Source organism: Phyllopteryx taeniolatus, chromosome 3, assembly GCF_024500385.1.
Source record: "Phyllopteryx taeniolatus isolate TA_2022b chromosome 3, UOR_Ptae_1.2, whole genome shotgun sequence".
In the NCBI taxonomy this organism is placed as follows: Eukaryota; Metazoa; Chordata; class Actinopteri; order Syngnathiformes; family Syngnathidae; genus Phyllopteryx; species Phyllopteryx taeniolatus.
Genome location: NC_084504.1, coordinates 27,497,298 through 27,513,668, shown reverse-complemented (window position 1 = coordinate 27,513,668; position 16,371 = coordinate 27,497,298). Strand labels below are relative to the sequence as shown.

The 16,371-nt window shown below is 42.4% G+C and overlaps 3 protein-coding genes across 5 annotated transcripts; 2 read left to right on the top strand and 1 right to left on the bottom strand.

Moving 5' to 3' along the window:
- Positions 1–406: 406 nt before the first annotated feature.
- On the bottom strand, positions 407–2,646 carry srrd (SRR1 domain containing). Of its 2 annotated transcripts, none has more exons than XM_061768138.1 (6): positions 2,371–2,646; positions 2,241–2,281; positions 1,672–1,859; positions 1,504–1,602; positions 1,279–1,430; positions 407–1,205 (listed from the first exon to the last, which is right to left on the bottom strand). In XM_061768138.1, exons 1-6 carry the CDS (start codon positions 2,511–2,513, stop codon positions 953–955), a joined length of 876 nt encoding a protein of 291 aa, XP_061624122.1. In that variant the 5' UTR covers positions 2,514–2,646; the 3' UTR covers positions 407–952. The 2 variants fall into 2 exon arrangements, with proteins under 2 accessions (XP_061624122.1, XP_061624123.1); XM_061768139.1 differs by having other exon boundaries at positions 1,672–1,854; positions 2,371–2,508.
- Positions 2,647–2,774: 128 nt separating this feature from the next.
- tfip11 (tuftelin interacting protein 11) lies at positions 2,775–7,712 on the top strand. Its single transcript, XM_061768109.1, has 15 exons — positions 2,775–2,932; positions 3,251–3,454; positions 3,574–3,745; positions 3,835–3,991; positions 4,078–4,205; positions 4,301–4,462; positions 4,605–4,796; positions 5,446–5,625; positions 5,730–5,864; positions 5,957–6,060; positions 6,126–6,294; positions 6,377–6,620; positions 6,702–6,844; positions 6,938–7,103; positions 7,226–7,712. Exons 2-15 carry the CDS (start codon positions 3,252–3,254, stop codon positions 7,570–7,572), a joined length of 2,502 nt encoding a protein of 833 aa, XP_061624093.1. The 5' UTR covers positions 2,775–2,932; position 3,251; the 3' UTR covers positions 7,573–7,712.
- Positions 7,713–8,065: 353 nt separating this feature from the next.
- On the top strand, positions 8,066–16,014 carry thoc5 (THO complex 5). Of its 2 annotated transcripts, XM_061768117.1 has the most exons (20): positions 8,066–8,220; positions 8,457–8,585; positions 9,573–9,716; positions 10,509–10,622; positions 10,739–10,836; positions 11,015–11,161; positions 11,240–11,354; positions 11,806–11,938; positions 12,044–12,121; positions 12,234–12,277; positions 12,658–12,757; positions 13,411–13,519; positions 13,589–13,690; positions 13,778–13,874; positions 14,427–14,538; positions 14,611–14,714; positions 15,171–15,258; positions 15,355–15,470; positions 15,548–15,738; positions 15,811–16,014. In XM_061768117.1, the coding sequence occupies exons 2-20, from the start codon at positions 8,487–8,489 to the stop codon at positions 15,872–15,874; spliced, it is 2,055 nt and encodes a 684-aa protein (XP_061624101.1). In that variant the 5' UTR covers positions 8,066–8,220; positions 8,457–8,486; the 3' UTR covers positions 15,875–16,014. The 2 variants fall into 2 exon arrangements, with proteins under 2 accessions (XP_061624101.1, XP_061624100.1); XM_061768116.1 differs by having other exon boundaries at positions 14,427–14,714.
- Positions 16,015–16,371: the final 357 nt, after the last annotated feature.

Sequence of the window (16,371 nt, the reverse complement as noted above, 5' to 3'; positions counted from 1 at the left end):
TTGCCAGTTGCTGTCAATAACAAAAAGATGACAGCACGATAGTGCCTAGTACGTCTGCCTCAGTTTCTGAGGTAAGGAGTTCGAATGGCTGTTCCGGCCTTCCTGGGTGGAGTATCGTAACTTCTTCTTGTGCTTACGCGGGCTTCCTCCCACATCTACAAAAGTTCATGTTAATCGAAGACTTTCAATGGCCCGCAGATGAGAATGAGAGTGCGATGGGAATTTGTCTCCGGTAACGTGCGCTACTATTAGCTGGCAACCAGTTCAGGGTGTAACCTGCTTCTCGTCCAAAGTCAGTGGGGATGGGCTCGAGCTCACTCATGACCCTAATGAGGACAAGCATAGATGAATTGAATTAACCATATACATATGTGCGTGTGTATAAAGAGAGATGCCTGATTTGCAGTCCCTTTTCAATTCTTTATTAAACACAAACACTGCACAGTCCAAATTTTGTGATCAAATGTCAACTGGAATGTACTGGTGCCAACACACCCTCTTTTGTCCAACTCCTGTCAAACTAAGTAAACAGGTATACAGAGGAAGCCACACCTATTGGTACAATCCCAGAAATGCCAATGCATGCCAAGATATGAGCAACTGAAACAACTGCTAATACTTTTAACAAGTTAAAAACTGTTAAGGTGAGGCACTGTTTCCCTCGCAACTAAAAAAAAAAAAAAAAAAGGTTCTGTTTCAGGCAGTTCTTTTGCCAAAAGAACTGAAGTCAGGCCTTGGGCCTTAGACAGTTGCTGCCCACTTATCAGGGATGGGTTCAATGCAGAGAGCAGAATCAGCTGTACATTGTGACATTTTTTTAAGGACATATTGAAACTTGGTTGTGTCCATAGAAAAAGAATCAACATCACAGGATTATTAGTGTTATCATACTTATCCATTTATTCTCCTTTCTCGCACTGCTTGAAGAAGTGGAACGAGTAGTTCAAGTAGTTCATGTCCTTTCTCCGTTCAGAAATTCTCTTTGTATTATCTCCAAATCAGAGCAGTGCTGATATTGTGGTTCAGGTGGCTCTGTCCAGGTCGACTGGTTGAGACTGTTAAGGTTTCTAGAATGAAAGGTGATGAGTGCAGTGTCGCTGAAGACGTCAGTCAGATGAGATGGACAGGTCAGTTGTATCTCCTCGCACACAGTCACTGCCTGGCTGATGTAGCTGTAGTCCCGCTTAAATTCTCTCTCGATCATTCTGTCCAGACAACAACATGTTATAAAACCCACATTAAAAAGTTTATTTCCAAAACAAAATGTCTTTTACAAACCTCTCCCTCATGCCACTGAAGCTGTTTCCAATTATCACCACAAGTGGCAGACATTTTGGACTCCAGTTCTTCCATAAGAGGTTATTGTACAGAGCTTTCCCACAATGCATGAGATAAAAGAGCGTAGGTCTGGTGGCCAGTCGCTTCCCCTCCTGCACATCATAAGGTGAAAAAGACATAGCAGTGAAATGGCACGTAAATATACGCAACTTTATGCATACTGACCTCATTGTCTGTGAGTACAGTCAGACCCAACTCTCGGAGTACATCTTTTTCTCCAGGGGAGAAAGCAGGGTCAAAAACAAAACAGTCCTTTAATGGAATCTGGAAGAGGCACATGTAGTTATGTTAGTATGTTTGGACATAGCTGAAAACATCAATATATATTTTCACCTTTGCTGCATCCAGGAGCAGGAGCATAATGGCAAGCTGGTACCGAGCGGACACACACGTGGAAAAGGTGCCCAGGCCGTAACACACACACTCCAGTGGACGTATTTGGGCATCTAAACTCTCTTGCACCTGGCCTGAAGAGACCTCCGTGTCTTTCTGGTTCAATGATGCTGCCACCAACATCTGCTCTGGGGACAAGATTGGAAACAACAGTGGTCACCGAATCTGTTGTTTCGGCTTCTGAGTAGAACAAGTATTCAGAAGCAAATAAAATGTATTTATAAAGCGCATTTCATACACAAGGTAACTCAATGTGCTTTACATAATTAAAATAATTTAAAAACAAAGTTTAAAAAAAAACTGCTTATAAACATTTAAAACAAAGCGAAAAATACAATTAAAACAGCGTACAGTCCAAGAAATATCATTTAACAGTGGAAATGCTCTAAAAAGTTTTTTTTAACCTGGACTTAAAAACATTCACACTTGGGGCTGACGTCACTTCTGTTGGCAACTTATTCCATTTGTGTGCAGCATAAACAACTTTCGTCTTTATCGAAGGGACTCACCTTTCCATTCTTTCCAAAAGCTTTCATATCTCATTTCAGCCCTGCAGGGAATAACGCAAAGTTAGCATATGCGTACGAATTAATTTCAATAAAACATTTTCTGTTCAGTTTTGAATGTTACGTTTCTTACACTATTTCTTTGATCCTTTTAAGAGTTTTCCCAACATCCAGTGGCTCATTGCAGTGGGCTAAAGACATCTGTAATGGCTTCAACTTCCTGGATGTGCCTTTCCGTCGACGTGCAACCTGCCACTCACCACCTGTGTCAGACATCTAAATTAATTAAATTATTATATGAATTTTCATTGATTAAATGCCTAAACTTATTGAATGTTTGCCTTTAGTTACTGAGAATGGGCGTGACGCAGGGAAATACTTTTGTGTGACACCAGATTTCTACTTCCGGGGTGATTTCCGGCTTGGGCGCTAATAATAGTTATCATATGATTTTTTTTTTTTTAGGTTAATATGTAATTGGAATAAATGTCTGATTAGTGGCATTCATTCTTAAACTAGTTAATACATAATTTAATTTAAAAAAACAGTCGTCAACAGCAGAAGTACTTTTTCTCCCGGAAGAACTCAAAGTGTTCCGGTGTGCGGTACGTCAAGAAGCTAGCTAACGTTAGCTACCGAACCGTATTTATTCTACAAGAAGAGCATGTTAATCTTATCTGACCTTTGAAAAATAGGTAATGTATTTTAATAATTAACGGAAATCTTTATTTTACGTTTTTATTTACCGATATGTAAAAAACACTCGCGGTTAATTGTTTTATCACGTTCTACACATTACGGTGTTGGACTGTATATGGACGATACAAAACAATGGAGATACGTGATTCTCGATTTTTATTATTATTCATTAAAACGACAAAACATTTTTGCATATGGATATAGTGTATGTTCACGGGCATGCTTTTAAAGCATTTGTTACGTTTGTAATGTTGATAACTTGATACCGTTTGGTATTTAACTGGCTGTGCATCTTTAAACATTATTCGCTCCAGAATGTCAATGTCACACCTGTATGGACGGAGGGCGGCGGAGGAGGAAGGCGTAGAGATTGAAAATTTTGAGATCACAGATTGGGATTTGGCCAATGAGTTCAATCCAGACCGCCGTAGACACAGACAGACCAAGGAACAAATGACTTATGGCATCTGGGCAGAAGGGGACTCTGATGATGAGAGACCCAGCTTTGGAGGCAAGAGGTAAGTCATGGCTTTGTTTACATATTAAACCACATCAACTCACCATAATCATTCCAAGGAGGCAAAACAACAAGCATTTTTAAAGAGTAATACATTAAAGCAAGTGTTTGTTTTTCTAGATCTAAAGACTACACTGCTCCAGTAAACTTTGTGAGTGCAGGATTAAGAAAAACTGCAGTTGACGAAAAACAGCAAAGGGAAGAAGAAGAAGACGACTCTGATAATTCAGATGATGACACTCCCTCGGCACCACTGCCTCCTCGAGTATCCATAACAAAAAAGCTTCAGAAGGTAAATTACAGTTTGTTATTCACTGCAGTGTGTCTTCTAACAGGATTCATTAGTTTTATTTGTGAAAAAAACATGTTGTTTTTTTTCAGGGTAATTTCCGTGGAAACCAGTCTCAAAGGTTTGCAGGTGGTATACAGGCTGGACAAGGAATTGGTTCCTGGGAAAAACACACTAAGGGAATTGGGCAAAGACTGCTGCAGAAAATGGGCTATCAACCAGGCCGAGGCTTGGGCAAGAATGCTCAAGGTATGCAGAATTATGGGTACTTACTTTTAGGTTATGGGTGATTATAGTGCACAATTTCTTGACCATTTGCGTCTTTAATGCTACAGGAATTGTCAATCCTATCGAGGCGAAGGTTCGTAAAGGAAAGGGAGCCGTGGGTGCTTATGGCAATGAACGAACCCAACAGAGTCTTCAGGATTTTCCTGTGGTTGACTCGGAAGAGGAGGAGGAAAAGGTAACATGAAAATGGTCTTGGCATTCCCTTCTTTACTCTTAATCGTAAAAGTAATCCAACATTGTAATGACATTCTAAATCATCTGTTTCGCTAGGAGTTTCAGAAGGAACTAGGTCAGTGGCGTAAAGATCCGGCTGCCACTGGAGGAAGGAAGAAACCAAAGTATTCCTACAAAACAGTAGAGGAACTGAAGGCTAAAGGCAAACTCGCTGGGCGCAGCACAGGAGCATCGGCTGGTGAGCTGGCACAAGTCAAGGTAAACTATTTATTTATTTAAGACTTGCTGTAATATTGACAGAATAGTATGTCGAAAATTACCTCTGGCTATTGGAAATAAACATGGTGTGCAGAAACTTTCCTCCTCAGTTTTCATTCATCCAATATCTTGCCACGTGCAGGTAATCGATATGACCGGAAGAGAGCAAAAGGTATATTCCAGTTACAGTCAGATGTCCAACAAGCACAGTATGCCAGAAGAGGGTCCACCAAGCATGTCCACGCGAGATCAGAAGGGATCCGGCTTTGTGCTTCCCGAACTTGAACATAACCTGCAACTATTGATTGACCTTACGGAACAAGACATATTGCAGGTACAACCAAACGTCTTACAGATAAACACTTAAACACTTGGTTTGTCAAGAACAGATCCTGTTTGGAGAGACTTGCCATGGATAGCGTACATTTTATGACACACTGGAGTAGTGTGACAGCCATAAAGCTTCTCAAACTGGTGCTGAACTGCAGTCAGGGACAGAAGGCTGCTCCAATGTCAATTGGCAAGGGAATGATATGTTTACAAAACTGGAAAGCCTAACCTGTGTCATGTTTATGGCCTCACGTCTGTCCGAACCTGATACCTGAAACAAAAGCGAGAAAAGGATGTTTATAGTGCCTTATGGGACACCCTGTATATCAAAGGGTATGCATTTACAAATATAAAAATCTTACTTTTTGATTGACAGTCCTGAGGAGGTTTGGACATTTTTGTCCAAAATGTAGCTAATTAGGGTAACCAAAATATTTGAAACACCTCTGTGTGTAGTGCAGTCTAGACAATGTCAAAGTGTAACATTACCTTCAACCCTACTATCTAAAGCAGATTTTCATCCAGCTCTTGTGGCCGACGCGTTTACTTTGGAACAGTGAGGACCACTGAAATATTTTCCATCAGTCATGAGCAGTCTAGACGTCCATTGCATACCAACATTATGTTTTGTGGTCTCACAACCGACTGTGTAGTCGGCCCGCCGCCTGCAGCATGAAAAAGATGTGGTTGTGTCGCTGAGCCACGAGTCGAAGGCGCTGCAGAGCAGGCTGGAGGAAGAGGAAGATGCCATCCACAGAATGGAAGCGGTGCTGGCTTTCGTTGACCGTTTCCCATCTGGAGAGACAGCGCCAGGGGAGGGACCCACTTTGCAGGTATGATTATTTAGTGGAAATATTATTATGAGCAGTTCCACGGCACTGACAACTAATGTTGTGTTTCTTTTCTTTTAACACATTGTTAATTTTACTTCCTTCAGGAGTGCGTCCACATCTTTGAGACTTTGCAGACAGACTATTATGAAGAATACAATACGATGGGTTTAGCTGACTTGGCAGCAGCTGTTGTTCATCCATTACTCAAAGAAAACCTTTTCTCCTGGGATCCATTGAAGGTATGTGTCCCTTCCACTCTTTATAATGCAGCACGGTAGCTTTGAATTAGTCATCTAGTTGGCCCCTCTCCGACTGTTTTTGTTTGTTTCAGGACTCTTCTTATTGCCTTGAAGAGGTTGGTAAGTGGAGGGCAATTCTCGAATCGAGGAACCTTATCACCGGTGGGCAAGATTCAAAGATGGACCCTTACCACAGGTAAAAAGCAGACACGTGGATTTTCCATGAACCTGTTTTGATTCCATCTGTGTACATTGTTCCAGACTGCTGTGGGAAGTATGGGTCCCAGTGATGCGGTCCTCTGTGTCCGGCTGGCAGCCTCGCATGGTCGGGCCAATGGTGGACTGTGTTGAATTGTGGTCTCCTCTTCTTCCACTTTGGATCTCAGATCACCTGCTCGAGCATCTTATTTTACCTCGGCTGCAGCGAGAGGCAAGGCATATTTATTGTATAATACGATAGCGATTTCAAATTGTGTGTGTACTACCTTGAAACCCTGTTTTGTGATCAACAGGTGGACACCTGGAACCCCTTAACTGACACAGTGCCCATCCACTCATGGATCCACCCTTGGCTGCCTCTGCTCCAATCACGTCTCGAGCCTCTATACGCGCCCATCAGGAGCAAATTAGCGAATGCTTTGCAGCGATGGCACCCCAGTGATGCCTCAGCGCGCCTCATCCTGCAACCGTGGAAAGATGTTTTTACTCCAGGTGCTTGGGAGGCCTTCATGGTGAAAAACATCATCCCTAAACTAGGTAATCTACCTCTTGCTGTTAATGGCGCCTTTTTGTCCCTTGTTGTCGTTGAAGTGTGCTTTAGTGTATTTCCTCCCACAGCTCTGTGTCTGGAGGAGCTGGTTATCAATCCTCACCAGCAGCAAATGGAGCCCTTTCATTGGGTGATAGACTGGGAGGGCATGCTTTCGCCCTCCAGCCTGGTCTCCCTGCTGGATAAAAACTTCTTTCCAAAATGGCTGCAAGTAAGGACATTTCACAATCAAAGTATCTGTACACCTGACAGAGCAACCTTAACAATTTATTTGATTTGACCTTGTTGTGTTTGTACTCAATAGGTCCTGTGTTCATGGTTGAGCAACAGTCCTAATTATGAGGAAATTACCAAATGGTACCTCGGTTGGAAAACCATGTTCAGTGATGTCTTGTTGTCACAGACACTCATAAAAGAAAAGTTCAATGAAGCGCTGGACATAATGAACCGTGCAGTATCTTCAGGCATGGGTGGGTTTCAGGAAATATATAGTGACACAAATTCACGTCAGCATTTCTTTCATGAATTTAGTAAAGAGTAGGAGATGGTGTGAGGCAACATATTACAACATGCTCTCTATGTGTACCGGCAGGTGGATACATGCAACCCGGTGCAAGAGAAAACATTGCTTATCTCACTCAGACTGAGAGAAGAAAGGACTTCCACTACGAGGCCATGCAAGAACGCAGGGATGCCGAGAGTGTCGCGCACAGGGGTGCCAGCACTAGCGTGCCCACAAACTTTAAAGATCTCATCCAGACCAAGGCAGAGGAGAACAATATTGTGTTCATGCCCATAGTGGCCAAACGCCACGAAGGCAAACAGCTATACACATTTGGGCGTATCGTCATCTACGTAGACAGAGGGGTTGTATTTGTGCAAGGAGAGAAGACGTGGGTTCCCACATCTCTGCAGAGTCTGATAGATATGGCTAAGTGATTGTGAATAGGCCTGCTGGTCATTATGTAAAAATGAAGTGCTGTGGAGTAAATGGGTAATTCCACCAAATAGTATCACAATGTTTGCACACTTTTAAAAAATATATGTAGAATTACAAATAAATGTTTTTTTTGTATATATTTTTTTTCTTGTTTTGCCATTATTTTAGTACTCGACATATACGACTGTAAAATATTGGCAACAAATAGCATACAGATCAAAAGATATGGAATTTGTATTTCAATCAGAAGAATCACATGTACTGCTCAGAGAGTATGCCACTCAAAACATGTTCTTAGGTGCATACAATATACCGAACAGAAATTTGACTAGTCACTTTATGTACTTTTATTACATTGGTCGAAAAGATTCATGCTAAAAAAAAAAAAAAGTTAAACTTGACATTACCGAGTTATTCAAAATGTATAAACATGTAGAACAATTGTAAAAATATACCAAGCAACTGTACAGCATATTGTAGTTTACTGTGAATGACTTGCCTGCAGGTGGCAGTAAAGTACAGTGGCACTAGTTTCCGGATTGACGAAATTTCGGCACTGTACGGCTTCCGTCTGCATCCGGCGTTCTGTCCGCAGTTTGTTAATGTGAGAATTTCATCTACATTTCTTTCCCCCCCACATCATAAAGGTACGTAAGGTTGTGTCTAAAAGTCTCAAATATGTCACAGCATGTATTTGCGATTCATTTTTTAGATTGAAAGAAGGCTCTTTTTAGCCGATAAGATTGTGGCTAACAGGCTCAAAAGCTTGTCAGTGTGCTAGCTAGCAAGCCGAGCGGTAGCTGCATTGTTAAGCAAAGATGAAGGAAAGTCCGTGGCACATTATTTGTGAAGTACTGCTAAATGTTTGTATTTCCCACACCAGCACAATATCGCCGGTCCTTTCCAGCCACAAATGTCTTCAGACACACTGAAAAAGCGAAAGGCTAAAGTTCTTCGTAACGAAGCAGCAACTCCTGAGGTGAAGCGAGGCAGAGGCGACGCAGACCACCAGGTAACTGAGGCGAGCTGTTTTTATGTGCTTAAAAGTTGTAATTCATTTATCACGCAAGTAAACATGCAGTTTTCGTGTCACTCAATATATGCAGTTTACGCTGGGAGCTGTCTTGTGTAAGAGTCTAGATCTCTTGACTGTAAAATATTGTTAAGATAATAATCAAATTGGTCAAATAAAGCTGTGGACTGTGATTCTTAAATTCTATTCAGCAATAGTAAGGATGCCAAATATTAATATAATATTCGTTGTACCGCAAACTAAAAGTGTAAAGTTTTCCTTTTTCTTTCAGTTAAATGTCATGAGTACGTTGTATTTTGAGTCCTCTTCTTACAACCAGAAAAAAATCCATTTACAGAATCACCCAAAACCAGTTTATTTCCGTTAAAACCAGACAAATGAGATGAAACGTCATGGAAATGATAAAATTATCAAAGTTACCATTATTAACAAGATTTTGTGAAAATACAGAAAATCTAAAATTTATTTTAAATACAGAAACTAAAATCAGCAATCCTATTTACTTTTTGCACCGTGGAAACATATTTAAATAATGGAAAACTTGCCTTGGTCCACAATTTTAACCAGGATAAGCGGTGTTGAAAATGGATGGATGAAATGTTACCACAGTTTATCGTTAAACAGTTTCATTGTTACCATAGAGCATGCAATGCTATTGAGAAAATAGAGTTCGGACAAACCTGAGGGGCTGTTTTAAAAGGTTGTAATGTAAACACATAGCGAAGTCCCAATACAAATCGATATGGCGGTATCGACATACAGATTTGTACGGATTTTTGACTTCATTAATTGATGTGTTGGATTATTGTGAAAAGAGCTCCTGTTTTTATGACCAAGTAACACTAAACACTGTTACAAACATGTTCAAATAAGATTATGACCTGCATTTTCAGAATCATACTTTTGGGGCGTTGCTTCTTCCCTGCTCAATTACTCCCTTATGTTTATTTCTATGTATATTTCCAGGATGTACGTATCTACAATGAAGAGGTGGAGCTTGATGGCAGGGACCATGAGGAGGACTTCCTTCAGTTTAAAGAGTCGTGTGAAGGTTTAGCCACTCTGATGGGTGAAATACAGAAGCTCAAAGCCAATGGGGCAAAAGATGGGGTGAGATGCGCATTCACTTCATAAGTTAAATGTGGTTTGAGTTAGACTTTACACCGATTTGATCGGGGGGCAATAAATATACCGCACCTGCTCGGCGCCTCTCACCATGGGCAACTCCAGAGTGGAAAAGAGTCCAACCCCTCTCGAGAGGACTGGTACCAGAGCCCGGGCCGTGTGTGGAGGCGAGCCCGACTATATCTAGTCTGAACTTCTCGACCTCACACACCAGCTCGGGCTCCTTCCCTGCCAAAGAGGTGACATTCCACGTCCCTAGTGCCAGTTTCTGTAGCCGGGGATCGGATCCCCAAGGTCCCCGCCTTCGGCCACCGCCCAGCTCGCACTGCACCCCTCCCACAGGTGGTGAGCTCACAGGAAGGGGGACCCACGTTACCCTTCCGGGTTGTGCCCGGCCACCAGGCGCTCGCCTTCGAGCCTCACCTCCAGGCCTGGCTCCAGAGGGTGGCCCTGGTGTCCCGCGTCCGGGCAAGGGAAACCTAGATCCATTTAATGTATTCTTCATAGGGGTTTTGGGAGCCGTGCTTTGTCTGGTCCCTCACCTAGGACCTTTTTGCCATGGGAGACCCTACCAGGGGCGTGAAGCCCCAGACAACTTAGCTCCTAGGATCATTGGGACACACAAACCCCTCCACCACGATAAGGTTATGGCTCAAGAAGAGGAAGGAAATTCAATGTTATTTCCCAAATCTGCTGAGGATTTTTTTTTTTTTTTTTTTTTTTATCGCTATCTTTTTTAACCCTGCGAAGGCAACTCACTGGCAATGTTTCTTGCAGTCTGCTGAGATTGAACGGCGACGCTTGCAGAGCTGCAACCAATTCATGACTTTGAAAAAACTCAACCGTCTCGCTCACATGCGACTGAAAAGGGGCAGAGACCAGACCCACGAGGTATGCACATCGATCCAAGTACCTGAGTATACGTTTTGATTGGCGTGTTGTTGCTAATCAATGTTACGCATTTTGTTGGTGAACATAACTGCCATTGCTTTATTTTTGTCGAACAGGCAAAGCAGAAAGTGGATGTGCTGCACCTCCAGTTGCAGAATCTTCTGTATGAAGTTCTGCATCTTCAGAAGGAAATCAGCAAATGTTTAGAGTTCAAGTAAGCACTGAATACCTCCTTAACTTGTGAATGTATTTCAGACTAAAGCATAAAGTACAGTCAAGGTAGGAAAGCATGTTTGTCATTCTTATAATGACTTGTTGGCTTATCTCTTGATAGTTTGTGTTTAGACATTTGCCTTTACCGTTAAAAATTAGCATCTTTGTTGTTGTTTCAGGTCTAAACATGAGGAAATCGACCTCGTGAGCGAAGAAGACTTTTACAAGGATGCGCCGCAGGAGATTTCCAGGCCACAACTCACCAAAAACGATCCGCACCAGCTCACACTGGCACGATTAGACTGGGAGCTCGAACAGAGGAAAAGGTACCCAAACGTTTGTGCACCACAGCTCACTTACGATCCTGCACAGCGTACCACAAATGGATTCAATAATTGATGCAGATTGGCAGAGACATACAAAGAGTCTCAGGCCACCAAGGAGAAGATCCAGAAGAGTATTGAGGTCAAGAAGGAACACCTGAGGAGCTTGCAGCCTGGTCTGAATGCCATCATGCAGGTATAAGCGTCATCCGGTGCCTATGTCTGTGTTATTCTTTTTAGTTTATAAAGTGGGGCTTTTAATAGTCTTAATAGGATATGTCGGCAATCTGATTGCAATATTCAAAAGCATAACTTTTATAATTGGTGAAAATGGGGGGAAAAGGCATCCAATCGCAGCAAATTAAATTACATTAAAAACCACTTTTAACATTGAGATGTTTGTATGTTGGAATTTGTCATGCTATCGGGGGAGCTTACATTTTGTTCCTTTGGAACTGTAAACATTTCTGTATCTTGGTAAAACCTCACCTCATTTTACGCATTAAGAAATGTTTTGCTTTTGAGTAACAGCAATAGTCCATTTATATTTAAGCCTAATTTCATCACTGATGAAGAGGTTTTAGTTGCATAGGTGCATTTTTTTCTTGTAGTGTCATTGTGATTTTTGCTCCCTTTGCTTTGCAAAGGCCTCTCTCCCAGTGCAAGAGTACCTTGCCGTGCCTGTTGAACAGACTCAGAAACACACTGAGGTTGCTCAGCACCTGCCACCGCCTCTCTATGTCCTCTTTGTTCAAGCCAATGCATATGGCCAAGCATGCGGTGAGGAAGCTTCTCGGGCACTGACCCACCCTTTTTATATTTGTTCCTATACCTGGAGTTTTAAGTGCAAGGCTTGATTCTGGGTGATTTTCTATTTTCATTCAGACAAGAACCTGAGCGTGTCCATCAGTGGGGATGTAGATGAGGCCAAGGCTATGTCCAAACCTCCAGAGGATTCTCAGGGTAAGGACATGAATAAATACGCTTGTCATCATGACAGCATCTGCACATACTCATATGAGCAAACACATGCTGCACTTCTGTTTTACTGATGCACTCCTTCTATGTCATGCAGATGATGACAGTGACTCCGACGCAGAGGAAGAGCAGGAAAAAACTGTGAGTCTTACACACATACACGGGTTGGTGAGGTCAGCCAGTCCTTCAGATACGCATCTCTGCAACTGACACACAAAGTGTCCCTGAAGCTCCAGCTGTCACACTAAGGACAGATGAGTGACAGAGAAGCAATGTTGATCCCTTCCTGTATCACAGTTGAGTGCCAGCTGAGGGATTCTGGGTTGAATTTTTTTGCCAAGAATGGCTGGGTCGCTTCCACCCAAACACACTTGGATAGAATAACCATTTGTTTGTTTGCAACCTGTTTCTTTGTACATCAAATACTTTTACGTTGTCAGTCACTGATACTATGTGTTACCCGTATATAAATGTGGTTGCTGCACCTGAATGTGAAAGGCACCGCAATTTTTACTTCACAGAAGAGGAGACGGCCAACTGCTGGCGGCCAGCTGGATGACAAAAGGCGAGAGATGCTCAAGAGGCACCCGCTGTCCCTCTCTTTCGACCTGACGTGCAAAGGTAACTCATTTCCCATTGTTGACTGCTTGAAATGCCAAGTCTGCTTAAGATGGCTGCTGCCCATTCACTGAGGACAAACACACACCCTGTGACCATGCGGCATCCTAAATCACGAATTTACTGAAAGGAATCCAACCATAAGCAAGCATACATCCTGGCTTGTGTGTGTGTGCGTGTGCGCGTGTGGTGGGAATAGTGAGCATTGATCATTGTGTTTAGTTATTACACCTCTTGAACCTTGTGTTCCCTCTGCTGGTGATTAAAGGAACACAATGAGAGCTGCAGTGCAGGCTTTACTTACCTAAAGGGGGAGGAGAGAGGTACAGTCATCTTTGTGCTTCTGCAGCATTTCAAGGTGCTGTAAGCGCATTTTCTCATGAGTGCTCTTTGCCCAACTCTGCTGAGCTCTCTAACACCTTCCCTCCGCTCAGCTGCCGTCTGCTATTTTCTCACATCATTTGACTTGGTCGAAGGACATTTAACATGCCATGGAGGTCACCGTGACTGCAATGTGTGGATCATCGGTATAGTCCTCCCCTGCGTGCTCCATCTTGACCATATACTGTCCTCTTATGCACTAGTGGGCGCTCGGGGACAACCCTGGGAACAATAGCAGTATCAAGGTGTATCAAATTTCCAATTTTTCTCTGCAGATGGCAGCATCCTCAATCTCTACTTCTACTACCTGATAAACCTCAACGTTATGACAGTCAAAGCTAAGATTTCTGCGTCCACAGACCTCACCACAGCCATCAGTGCAGGGTATGTGCAATTGTGCGTATAGCCATAAGCCAACATCTCTCCTGCTAATAACGTGCTCTCAATTTCAAGGGAGCTGGTCAAATCTGAAACCATTCTCAGCTGTCTGTATTCCAACGATCATGGAAGAGAAACACCCAATCCAGCCAACCGTTATCAGTTTGATAAAGTTGGGTAAGGAGGCCATGGCAGTTCTAACCAAATGTGTAGAACACATTTAAGTTGAAGTTTCATTTAACAAATGTCACTCCACGTCCATAGGATTGTTTCTTTTGCTGACTATGTGGAGGAGCTGGGTCATCCCTACAAGTGGGTTCAGAGTCTCGGAGGTCTACATTTTCCAAGTGACTCCTCAGAAGTGAGTGTATACGCAGTTCTGCCTGCATATTACATTTTGAATATTGTACAGGTTGCATGTCGTACAACTAAAGATAAGCATCACTAGCGACATCACTCAGACATCTCCCCTTGTATCTCTGCATGTCTTGTCTGCTTCTGTGGTGGGGAACAAAAATATACAACAGATTGTAAATTTACATTCCCCTTGATAAATAATAATCAGTAAAATACATTTTAAACATGAAAAAACGTTTGATCTCCCATTGACAAAGTAGATCACGCTAAACGTTTTTGTCAATGCAGGACTGGGCTTGTTCACATTTTAAATTGCGTATCATTGTGGAGAAGAATCAGTAGACAGTATTTAATGGATTGCTGCATTTGAGTAGGAAGAGGATTGGGGTCTTCGGGCATCACTGCCTTTTATGGGTACTACGTTTTCCTTTTTTTAAACAAGCAAGTTTGTTTCATTGTGCAGTAAACATTTAATTGTGGGGATTTATATATATATATATATATATATAAATAAAATTGGAAATTATTACTTGACGTGTCTTGCCTGTTTCTCCAGGGTGTGCTTGTGGGCAGTTCATTGAGTGCTAGCCACATGGAAACCACCATGAAGCTCCTGAGGGGGCGGGTCCTGTCCCGCTTGGCTTTGCATAAGCAGTTTGCCTCTTTAGGTAAAGTTACCGTCGACCGTGCACGTTTAAGTGGTGCTTATGAAGAGCTGAGGTTGTTTCTTCTCTCCACAGAGCACAACATCATCCCTGTCATCAGTGAGTGTCTGCACCTCTTTCCAACCAAGATTATTTCCCGCTTAGCTCAGTGGACCACCATCACACACGAGGAGTACAAGGTATACACGCGCACCCGAGATTGTCCATACACTATATGGACAAATTGAGTACAGCTCTTAATTAATCAGTTTGGGAACTTTTAAGGTGCATACAGTATTCAGAGTCCTGAATGATTAGATGATGCTCAGTGCGTTGCATAGTTTGTATTGAGTTCATTTGTGATTTTACACATTTTGGATCATTTTATGCTTCTATCATATGGGAACCGCTTTGGGAAGGTCTTTTTTTTTCTGTTCCGGTGCACAAAGCAAGGCCCGTAATGTCATCTTGGATGTGGAAGAGGCTGAGAGCCGTGCCCTCAACCCACATCAAATACATTTGGAAAGAGATGATTAGAAACAAAAAGGGGGACCAACTACATATTTTCAGTGTCTCTAGCTTTATGGTGAGGTGTGAATATTGTGTATTTTCAATCATGTCTTTTAATATCCCCCGAAATGTGTATCATCTCCTAGGAATTGACATTTACACGCCATGTGACAGATGCTGGTCTGGCAAAAGAGACTGATATGTACTTTTCTGGAGTTATTGAAAGAGGCACAGGTAACTACTACTCCTTGCCTGCTTCAAAGACTGCTTTTTGCTTTATATTAATTGAACAAGCCATCTGTTTTTGGGGGGGTTTTGTGTTTTTGGTAGCTCGTCTCCAGGCTGCAGTGGTGCTGAATCCTCGTTACCCAGAAATCTCTCCCCTCTTCTCACTCTCGCTCAGCTGGAAGGGAGAGCGCAGCGGACGATCTGATGACAACCTTCGGGTAAAAGCATTATACAATCATTGTTCATGACCTGTCCACAAACAAAAACCGAGCTGACTCATGTTTCTTGGGTCTAGGCCATGGAGAGCGAGGTGAACGTGTTCAAAAATGAACTGCGGGGTCCACGTCCAGGCTATCAGGTCTTGACCAATCAGATTTCACGCCTGTGTGTCTGTCTGGATGTCTACCTGGAGACCGAAGAACAGGATGACGGCGTGGAAGGACCACGCGAGTTTCCCCGAGAAAAGATGTGCCTGCGTACTGTGAAGTGTGTACTTCAAAGAATAAAATTTCCCACTCTGATGACCCCTTATATCTGACTTGTCTTTTTGTTTCCCAGGGGTCCAAATCGCCTGAAGCCATTCAAATACAACCATCCTCTGGGCCTCTTCAGTCATCGCTAAACGTTGGCCTGTGGTTCCTCTTCCAAATTTTAACTCATCGTGACTATTTGAAGCATTTTAGACTAACTGTAGACATTTTCTAAAAATCTTTCCAATCATTTCAAAATAAACCAATCATCTTGTTTTCTTTGGGAAGAAAATGTCTTTGCTGCTTTTTGGATGTAGGAATTGACCACATTTTCCGTTCTCTTTGCACTTCGCAGCCGCTCTATTTATAGAACGTGAACTCACTGATTATTCTTCACTGTGATGCACGCACATGTTCATTGAATACAGCTGCAAAAGGTTATCCAGGAACACTTTGGCTTTGTTTTTCATTCTATTGGTTAGGACACAATCCAATATATAAAATGAATAGTGTAGAGGAAAGAATGCCACCACATTTCAATGTCAGCCAAATGTGCCAGTGCCAATAGCAGTTTCATAAATGGGCATCCCATTTATTTTATTTTTTTTTGTTTAAATCTAGAAATGATTTAACTTGAGCACGAAAGTTG